This window comes from Opisthorchis viverrini (genome assembly GCF_000715545.1).
Source record: "Opisthorchis viverrini unplaced genomic scaffold opera_v5_18, whole genome shotgun sequence".
In the NCBI taxonomy this organism is placed as follows: Eukaryota; Metazoa; Platyhelminthes; class Trematoda; order Opisthorchiida; family Opisthorchiidae; genus Opisthorchis; species Opisthorchis viverrini.
Genome location: NW_008751674.1, coordinates 1,508,438 through 1,519,348, shown reverse-complemented (window position 1 = coordinate 1,519,348; position 10,911 = coordinate 1,508,438). Strand labels below are relative to the sequence as shown.

The 10,911-nt window shown below is 44.8% G+C and overlaps 2 protein-coding genes across 2 annotated transcripts in view; one reads left to right on the top strand and one right to left on the bottom strand.

Moving 5' to 3' along the window:
* Positions 1-371: 371 nt before the first annotated feature.
* On the bottom strand, positions 372-2,653 carry T265_01671 (hypothetical protein; the record flags this gene model as incomplete). Its single annotated transcript, XM_009165737.1, has 3 exons — positions 372-500; positions 541-1,524; positions 1,865-2,653. The coding sequence occupies 3 exons, from the start codon at positions 2,651-2,653 to the stop codon at positions 372-374; spliced, it is 1,902 nt and encodes a 633-aa protein (XP_009164001.1).
* Positions 2,654-10,236: 7,583 nt separating this feature from the next.
* T265_01670 (hypothetical protein) overlaps positions 10,237-10,911 on the top strand; it is a gene marked incomplete at both ends in the record, with an annotated part of 1,992 nt that continues 1,317 nt past the window's right edge. The window contains one exon of the mRNA XM_009165736.1: positions 10,237-10,911. This exon is cut by the window's right edge and continues 1,317 nt beyond it. Coding sequence (XP_009164000.1) covers positions 10,237-10,911 — 675 coding nt within the window.

Sequence of the window (10,911 nt, the reverse complement as noted above, 5' to 3'; positions counted from 1 at the left end):
TTAAAATGAAGGGCTCGTACACCATGAAAGTAAGTGCTGTGTGGTGAGGAGCTTCAGTGGGGCTACCTGGTCGTTGTCAATGAACTTGCGCTCAGATAGTCAGTCACTCAGAGCTCCATAATTAGCACGCGTGACTAACCTTCAGAAACCTATCTGAATATCTGCTTAGTTCATTACCGTTTGGTTAGAAGACGTACTTTTGTCAAAAAGGCTAAAGTACTGTTCAGTGTGTTTATTTAAAACTGATCCGAAGAAAATCCACTTATCAATGCAGTCTTCTTGACTTCAGACTTCGAATATTGATTGCCTGATTCGTCTTGCTGCAATACGTCGTTGCTGAATGCTATTCAGTTGAGCCGGCTCTTCCTGTGTCAAGAAGAATTGACTAATGTCCCTGGATGCCACACTCGTAGCCAGTCTGTGTGCAGTAGGTGGGGCTGGAGTTCCCAAGTTGGGTACACACCATAGAAAATCGCACATTCTGGATCTAATTCTCCTACCTGTACAAATTGACCTAAATCTCCGAGTAGGTGGACGTACCACCGGGACATCCCTATCGGTTTCGTTCAAACCGAAGTATACGGGGTCAGCTGTCGAGACTAGGGTTTGTCTTCCCCTATGGAATGTGGTAGAGTTGATGATATCTCTTTGATCATCCGTTTTGGATGCGATCAGTGTTTTCGAGACCAAAAGATCGACGAGGTTGTCCATGAATGGATGTTGTGCTGAGGAAGTAGAGAGGAAACTCTCCACCCGACTACTTCGGAGATATCTCCTTAAATTTTCAAGGTTAGCTACTCCTGTACTGGTGCCACTGAAGCTTTCGGTCATGGACGGTCGGTTTAGCTCCACCTTTTTCCGTCGTCCACATAATCTCCATCTTGCGAAGTTCCGCATCCACTTGACTGAGGGACGCACTATTTTTTTCATGTGAGCGGGAAATTCGTCATCTGAGCAGATAACCGAGGAACCAGAATCTAAATTACGTGTTCGAGCTGGTGAATAGATGAACCTGGAAATCTGTTGCCCTTCAGCAGGACTTCCGGATAGCATCGATTCAGCTAGCTTTGCCGGGCCGCCTACTGGTGTGTAGTGCATTTTGATTCCATCGGGGATCTTGTCCAGATGAAGTTCTGACTTCGCCGGCTGAATCACGGCGTAGTGCAGTTTCAATGCAATCTGTTCGTACAACTTGACAATCTTCTGATTGTGGGTCTCCGGGTCGCGTTGTAGCCATTTGCGAATGTATCGGTCATCAATGTCGTAGAACCAGTCACGTACTCTGTTTCGGCCTTTGCGGTCCAAAATCGTCTCCACCGCACACAAAGACTCATCGATAATGTGTTCGTTCAATTGGTGGAACAAACTAAGCTTCTCTTCACGCTGCAGCGGGATACGCAACCACATAATCAATGGTCGTATGGTCATACCCATGACGATGATTGTGAAGAAGATGATGAACATTGTGGCCGTGATGAACAGAGGACGTTTGTACGATTGTGAAGAAGATGATGAACATTGTGGCTGTGATGAACAGAGGACGTTTGTATTCACCGTCTGTGCGGAAATAGTGCTCCTTCACAAGGACTGCCAGACAAAAGCACACAGCGCCACGGAGCCCACCATAAATAAGCGTTATTTGCTCCGTTGCTGAAATTCGGTCGTACTGGTCTGAGAAAAAATTCAAAACATTGGCCAATGTCAGCACACTGATAGCTCGAGACAGTAGGCATGCTATCAGGGCCCACAAACAGAATCCTGTATGCCACTCAAAAGGGCGCGACACCAGTTCGAGCCCCATGAATAGAAATATGACTGACTCGCTTATCTCTGCGATGTTCTTAGTCACTTTCCTCACAACTACCACAGAAACTTGACTAAGATTGTGAAATGCGTAGGCAGTCTGGATCAGACCACAGCAGATCAAAGCCATCAACCCGGACCAGCCAAGACAGTCACCCATGATGTAGGAGAAATAGCTGATTGTCAATACAAGCACTCCACCGAAATTGCTCTGGCATCGGGTGGCCAGACACGTGACAACGCCGAACAGCGCGCCAACCACAAGTCCACCGATACTGACTGTGAACAAGGACAGTATGGCATACATAACGTGAGTTGCTGTGACATGTTCTAGGTGTGAAAACGAAGTGACTGTTCCGTACAGGGCCACAATGACGGCATCGTTGAACAGGGATTCCCCAAATACTGTGTAGTACAGACCAAGTTCCACCCGAATCTCCTGAAGCGTTGCCAACACCGCGACCGGGTCAACAGCAGAAATGATTGTACTGAACAGCAAAAAACTTTTAAACTCCAAGTTAATGTTAAAAGGTCCGTAGGCACCACACAAATACAGTATCCACATCAGTGTTGCAGTAAGAATGGAATTTAGAATGCTTCCAAACACAGCAAAGGTCATGATTGCACCGATATACTCGGCGATCGCTCGATTGTACATGCAATAGGCCGAATCTAACACAATCGGTGGAAGTAGGTAGTTGAAAAACAGACTTGGCGTGAGTTCCCATTTTCTCCTCCCTTGTTCGGTTGTGGTCAGGCGAAGTACGGAGCCGAAAACCACTCCAGCTGACAGATGGACGAATGATTCGGGAATCCAGGTCGTGAACAATCCGAGGTGTTCGTAGATCATCCGAAGTAGGATCACGCAGAGTAAGAAAATCAATATCGCTATGTGTGTCTCAAACTCCGAGAAATGCCAGCTGGCTAGAATCTTGGCAGCGTTTTCCCATGGGTTGGACGTATGATTTGAGGTGGCATCGGCTACGGGGAAGGATATCAAAAGAAAAAGAGAGAAACACTGTTTTTGAGGCGTAAAACTGAAGCCAAGATTACGCTGTTTGTTCAGAGAGTCTTTCGAAAATTTCTCTCTCCCTCTGTACGCAGCAAAATATTCTTAAAGCCACTGTCATTTTTTGGCTTTGTAGCCAACGTTCAACGTAGAGTCATTTAGTATGGAATCTAACTGATCCAGCCTTATTACGTTTTTTTCATTTTTAAAGTAGCAAACTCAAAGTATAGTGCATTACAAATTGTTGTGTTGCGAAATACAGAAAAAACCAACCAATGGAACTAAACTGCCTTTCATTAGTATCCATACTAAAATGGCTTGCTATGACACAATCGAACATATATTTGAACTTGAAAGCGGACCGAAGCAGGAAAAACAGAGACCTGGTACACAAGACTCGAGCTCACGACCTCTTGCTCATCGGGCGGGTGTTGCATTACTTCATCAAACCAGTGCACTGATGGTTTCCTGCGACCTTTTCACACCAGACAACTGGTATTTACAAGTTCATCGTGACCTGTAATCGAAAATCCGACTCACGTTGCTGTGTAGTTTCTGGTTATGTGATCTCACCTCACCTTACTGTTCAGTCTAAATGCAGCCACCATCATTGGTGAGCTTGGTAGCAACGTATTTATTCACTTTCCTCCAACTGGGTCGTAGGAAATACACACTCCTCCGGTTAAACTAGTCCTTATCAGACCCAGGCATTGTCAGTGGAGCGATTTACTTGATGTGTGATCTGGTACACCGAAAACTCTCGTACATGACGAGAAGGCACCTTGAGGTTCTGAAGCTGGTCGAGTCTATCGAGGCATAATCCTTCCACCTGGGCAGTTGAGCATGCATTCTAGCAACACATCGCCAAACGTTGTGACAAGTTTGGACCCGACATGTTTATATATATATATTCAAATACTGCACGTACCGCAGCATTGCTTTGCACTTTGTGAACGTGAAGCATACGCTGAAGGACTGGACGATCTCGGTCAGATTTCTAAGTAAGGCTTGTGACTTTTGCTTTTTTACTCAAAAATGAGAAGCAATGTCGTCTGCATAATCCAGGCTGACATGGTTCTCGCTCGGAGACAGCTGAAAAGACTTTCCAGAATTCGCCTCCTTACTTCATCACTGAAGAAATCAAACAAAAATCTGAAGAGCGTACACCCTCACCGAATATCACCTCCTGTAGGAAAGCTTCTGGTTAGTATCCCATATACTATATTGTGGCCATTGGTATGTGAATACAAACAATGCGTGATATTCGCGAACTTCTTGGGCATAAGTTGTTGCGAAACCCTGGTATGAAGAAATAACCGGTTGACAGACACTCTTGAAGTCAAGGAACGCAAATAATGTAGGGCGCCCATAAGCATGCCCTTTCTGTAGTACTTGAAAGAGCGTGAAGATGTGGCCGACAGAATCCCTTCTTGGCCGGAATCCTGCTTTTTGTTCCCGGACACTGTTTTTACGCGCCCTCGTAAGACAACGCAAAGTGAGTGACGCAAACAGGCTGATCAAGCTAATTCCTCCGTAACTACCACATTCACTGCAATAATCCTTTTCGTAACTAAATACCACAATCAACTCACCCCATTTAATTGGTACAGTCTCTTTCCCCCAGACAGACTAACGATTTCACCTCCATCTGAACCAAGATTGGGTGGGAGTTCGTCAGGACCAGCAGCTCGATTATGCTTGAGAGACAAAAGGCATAAGCTTATTTCCGAATCCGTCTGAGGTTTCAATTTCACTGTGTAAGGCTGCGTTGCGGGTCAGGGATCCGGTTAAGCAACCGTAATTGGCCGAGTTGCATCGCGTTTTACACCAGGGGGAATTTGTGTCCTATCTTTCAGCAATTTTGGAGTGTTGCTCAATATTCTGTGCTTAGATCTAACCGGTTAAACCGTTTTACAGGCGGAGCGCTCCACATCTTTCAGGGTTGAAGACGTAACCATCCGTGTAGTCTATATCACAATTCCTATTATCCCAAATAGATTATTTAGCAGGTCTCTTCAAATCAGGGTCTGAGAGCTTTTCAATGGCCAGGCAAGGTATACGCAACTTGCGCTTCTCTGAGAAGAGCAACGAAAAGCAGCAACAAACAAGAGAATGATCTGAATTCGTATAGCAGTCACAGAGCGAGCGACAATCAGTAACTGACCCTCGCCACCTATAACCAAACATGACGTGGTCTCCCTCTGTTGATCGCTTTTAGTACGACCGTTCCTCACAGTTTTCTCGTCGTAAGAAGCATCTATTCAGCACGTGCAGATTAGGAGATACTGAATACTTTCCCCATCTTTTTGAGTCATTCACCTGTAGGGCCTGTTGACCGCTAATGTAACGCATGCTGGCTGTGTTGTCAGGCGTCCGTATATCGATCATTTCTCTTTCGATCTTCATCCTTAGACCGTCCGTCTGTCGAAACGTCTGCGTTTACGCGTATTCCGAATACCCGTTTCTTGGGGATACTATCATTTGTTTGCTCTACTTTCCATTTGCAGTTTCACAGACGTTAGTCAACATAGTAGAGCTGTTAGTTGTAGTCCCGTTACTACGATGCCATTGGTCACCATAAAAAAATCACTCACCAGCAACAATGAATTGCACGTAGCTATACNTTAACTTGGTCGGCATTCCTTTTCAGTGAGGCGACAGACAATTGGGCGAGTGACTCTTAATTCAGGCGCAACCCTCACGTGACTCTGGATCAATATTCACTTGCAGTATGAACGCTCACTTATTGAGCGTTAATGTTTGTGGCCGGAGTGGTGCCAGTGGTTTATTCAAGAGTTTATCTCGACCATAAAAATACACTTAGTATTGATATCTTCTTCTTACCTCTGCTAGAAGTGATCTTTGTCAGAGGCCAGCGTGGCTGAAATTTTGCTCGCTATATTTTTGAGATTGTAAATCCAGGGGGAACGGAAGATGGTATTCCATTAGGCGGTGAACTCTAATCAAAGAGAGATAACTCGAAGACGAGCACACAATTCCGTCCTGTAGATAGAGGCAACCTACGTTGCAAAGCCGAGAAGAACTGTATAGCTTTCATCCCTGTTGGGACTCAACAGTTCCTCACCAAACTCACATACATACATCGCTGATCAGCCGCTCGTAGTCAAAAGACTGTGTTCAAACGACTAGCCGGAATGTTGTGGGTTCCAGAATCCCTGGAGCTTCGTGAGACGCGCATTGCTGGTGATTCTCAATAAGGAAAAAGCTGGTATACACTACTTCTTGGCTTTCCAGCTTAGATCGACTTTACTGACAGAACGAAATTCCCATTGAAAGTTCTCAAATCTCCTCACACTACCAACAAACCGCAGTTCTGATTAACTTTCCAGTAAATTAGACAAAAATGATCCCAGATACACGTTTTCCGTAAATTATTGTTACGTAAATTACAAGGATTAACTTTCCAGTAAATTAGACAAAAATTACCCCAGATACACGTTTTCCGCTTACAGTAAATTATTGTTACGTAAATTACAATTCAATTATCATTAGTCAGTAACTGAGTTCAACTATGTCTTTACGGGAAACAATGTCGTTCATACACAAGTTTGAAAGTTCGTGCATGATAAAAAAAAGAGAGCACCATCTTTGGGTGTTTCAATTTTTGGTAAACATTGCGCTGTGGGTAGAAACTCGCTTAATGCTATCAGCGATAATCAAAAATCGTTTTTCAATCTGAAAACTATTTTGCACCCCACAGAACGCCAACAACTAAACTGGGAACTCCTGATCAATGATGCTTCAATTAACCAAGTAGCGAATGCATATGAGGTTGATGATAACTCTCTGACGGGCCACCCCTGGTTTTGTTCGTTGGGGGCTTTGTATCCGAAGGTTTATCAATCTTAGTTCATTCCGTTTAATTTTTTGGTTAACACATGATTGTTTAGGACTGACTTGCACCGAACCACAGATGATCCTGTGTTATCCAACGGCCTTAGTCTTTCAGTCTTTTCCAACTCCCCTGTTCGTCTGTCTGATGACGAACAGTGTTTTGACCGGGTTAGCAGAGCTCATGTAAGGTAGCGGCACCTTATTCAACGGCATTTGAAAAATACAAGGCGAAGGATACGAATAAAGTAAAGGAACATAGTAAAAGATTCGAGAAATCCACAGTAGAGACACAGTGAGACCAAAGGTGGAAGGCCAGTGAATTTCGAGACCCACTAATTCGGTTAAAAGTACAAAAGGCCCGAGTGAAGAAACAAACAGTTAACTGGACTCAAACAGGAAACGTAAAAATCCGCTCCGTGAACATGATATATGGTCTTTTTAGGCTTCTGTGAGTTTGAGCGAACCGATTTGTTCCGAGGGATTGAGCGACCGAAGCCTTTGTTGGGCGCAGGACTTCAACCTTATTTGACAACGGACACTGCGAGACGAAATTTGATGTGGGGCGCCATTTTCGCGCTCATAATGCGCTTTCCAATGAAGGTGCTCAGTCCTCTAATAATCAAGGTAAACATCAACTCAAGAGAACACTATGTACTTCTGTCAGGCAAGCTGTTTTCTCTTCAATTTATCCATTAACCAACAAAACCAGCTCCGAAAACCGTGAGTTGCACTTGGGCGGTCCCACTGAGTTCTAGACGCACATAACTATTCTTTAGTGCAGCAAAACAAGGCTGGGGTTGCTCAGTAGTATATCTCTTTCTCTGTGCGCATTCAAGTTTAAAGATGCACAATGAATACAATCGGAGCACTCTGGTGGATGATGTCCGGACCAGAGTCCTCATATTGCCATGAAATGCATATACACGGTTAAGTTGGTCTGAGTTTGTCTGACTCTCTCGTGATCAGGACATCTGGGGCAGTATGCCCCTGATGAATGAATTTTGTATTGGCACGCAGTGTTTTCATATGTTGAAGTGTTTTTTTCTCACGCAGGGTAAAACTTTTATGATAATCCACAAGTTGAGCTTGATTTTTTACTTTGTTCTCTATAGTAATGGTGAACATTTCTGAACAAAGTCTAACCCATCCATTTTATTCATGTTTGCCGTCGAACTTTCAACGTGTTTTTTTGTTTACACTGCAAAAGCACGGCACAGCTCACCTGAAAGAGTTGCTCTGAGGTGCGAATGGCCGTGTATCAGGTTTGGTTTAGCGGAACAGCTTTAAAACGTACTCCGATACCACATGCGTTTAAGTGCTTTCCAGGGATAGTTCTGTCCTTCATCACTCGTGCACGTTTGAAACTGTTTTTTAAGCTGTCGTATTTTCCATGTCGATTATGTGTTACAGGGAAAATCCCGGTTTGTGTAAATTGAGGCTTCCGTAAGGTCAACCACAGTATGTTCCTCATAGCATGAAAATGTTGGAAATGGCGTCATACCGAATTTTTCGCTCTTTGGGTACTGTTTTACCTTCACATGTCACATTTTCCGGTTTCCGATATCGCCCTTCGTAGTCCGTCCCATCGAAAATTATACTACAGCTTAAAATTTCATCCATTTTATCAACAGTGTTATTTGGTATCTCCAGGATTCCGCAGGTGTGGGGCCGTGGAGCTTGAGTTTTCATCAACTACTTATGAGTAGTCCGTTTTTAACCATAACTGTCTACCTCGCTCCCTGTTGTACGCTGCGTGGCCTACCAGCACCGCGGTCCCAATCTTTATCTCGCTGCTTCCTCCAAGACTAATCCTTGTATAAGCTATTTCTTGTGAGTGTTTAGCGTAACACAGAGTCCCATTACCGTTGTACTTCTGTGTCCATTCGTTGGTTTATAGGTTTCGGTGCTAATTGCCTGAAAGCGAGCAGTTCGGTGCAACAGTGAGGGGCAACAAGTGGGGGTCGAACCAGCCCCGGCGAATGCCAATGCTATCCGGGCGCAGCCCATCAGCAACTGGAGGGCAATGGATAAATACTTGTTGATTAAAATGCATTGCTGGATTTGATACAGAATCGTTTGTTCAGTTGGCCATATTGTAAGAAAACTGCCAGGCCCAGGGAACAACCCAACCAGTCACCAGTCGAATCCCTTTGTAGCCGCAGTTCCCCCGGATGCTCCCCTACTGACCACGTTACTTTTACTATTTCTTCCCTTCATTAGAATGCTGTTACTTTGCTGTCACCCATGCTTAAGAACCGTTTCCTCATTGTCACTGACCCATCCACAGGAATTTGCTACGTTTTGGGGTGCCTTTACTCAGCGGTACCGCTATCATCGTCAACCCCGCCCCGGATCCTGCATATCGCGCTTCTTTGACTTTTGTCCGGAAGAACTGTCACTATTTTCGTATTATCGTCTATCCGTAAAAGAGTGAATGTGTTCTGTGGTAAAAAAAAATCCTTTCTGATTGAGCGAGATGGACCAAGTGGTTAGAGCGCGAATTTACTGACCGGAAGGTCCGTGGCTCGAACCCGACCTCTGCCACTCGACTTCCCCTGTCTAGGCTTGGGCAACCTGGCAGTATCCCAGACCTCGTGCCTCCTTCGTGTGGCATGGCAGCTAGGCACCGAAAGGGTGCTACAGCTGGTACCCTGCGAATGACGTATACTGGTATACTGCGAATGACGTCTGTTTTGCTGCCGACCTCTGCCACGCAGCTTACCAGTGACCTTGTCATTGGTGAGTAGCCAAGTCATTTAACTCTAATACTTCAAAATGGCAGCACGAAGCCGTCCTGGAATGTTATGAACTTGAAAAGAAAGTTTGGATTACCAAGGCTGTAAAGTACCTAGCATGTCTGGAGAAGTGATCGCAACTCGGGGCACAAAGGAACATGCTCCATGTCGCTCGAGTTGATGTAGTTACTCCTTAGCACCCATATCCAGAACGAGTGCACTCAACTTTGGTTCGGTATTGTTCAATCTTGTAAACAGTATTGCTACAGTGAAGGGAAGAAGGCTGTATTTACTATAAACCGTAACTCATTAGAGTCTAAGTCTAAAGGTGGCCTGATGCTGACCACTTCAACATCATTAGCTGGTTGGAGAAATAGCTACTCCGACCGCCTCATCGAATAAAGCATTCTCTAACACTGACACACTGGACACAACCAGATTAATTCATCCACGTCACACCCTCTCAACCAGTATTTCTCATCGACAAGCTGGTTGCAAGACAAAACATTTCGAGCGTGCGTTGGACGCACCCAACGCGGCACGTATGCGGGTCACTTATAGGATGCTGACAATAGGTTAATGATGGTGACCGATCCATGCTAAATAGCAATCACGTTGTTACTCTACATCAAACGGTTCACTGTGTGCCTCTCTATCCCGGACGACATGGTACAAAAAAACTACGTGTTGAAAGTCTTCCACCTCTTATGGCTCTGCCACGTCGTGAGTGCATCAAGTGGCCATAACGCAAGTGAGAAACAGCAGATAGCTGTGGCCAGATGGCACTTTGATGAGTTCGCCATACATATTACTGTGATTCTATTCCTCTTCATAATGGCACTCGTGAAGATGGTGTTTCATCGTATCCCACATCTGATCGAATATGTGCCGGAATCACTGTTGCTAATCATACTCGGTGGTATATTTGGTGCCGTGGTGCGTTATGGTGTTCACGTTGGATCTTTCGGAACCACTATGTGGGATCTTACACCCGCTTTGTTCTTCAACTATCTACTCCCGCCTATCGTACTCGAATCAGCCTATTCGCTATACAACCGAACTTTTAGCGAGTACCTGGGAGTCGTATTGATTTTCGCCGTTTTGGGTACGATTTTGAACTTTTTACTAATCGGATTTGCTATGTATGGACTCTCTGTTATTGGTGCGATGGGGGAACCTCGAGATCAGTTTGATTTGAAAAGTTTCCTATTGTTTAGCTCTCTCATCGTGGCTGTGGATCCAGTCGCTGTTTTGGCAATCTTTCAAGAAATTGGTGTCGAACTGAGTCTTTACTACATTGTTTTTGGGGAATCGTTGTTCAACGATGCGATCACGGTTGTGCTTTACAACATCATGTCCGCATTCGTTGGTACAGATGAAGTGAGCTGGAGGGATATTGGCATTGGTGTCGCTTCATTTTTCACCGTCAGTTTTGGTGGACTAGCTATCGGTGTACTTGTGGGTGTCATTTCATGTTGGGCAACCCGACCGAGGAGTCATTGGGTACTT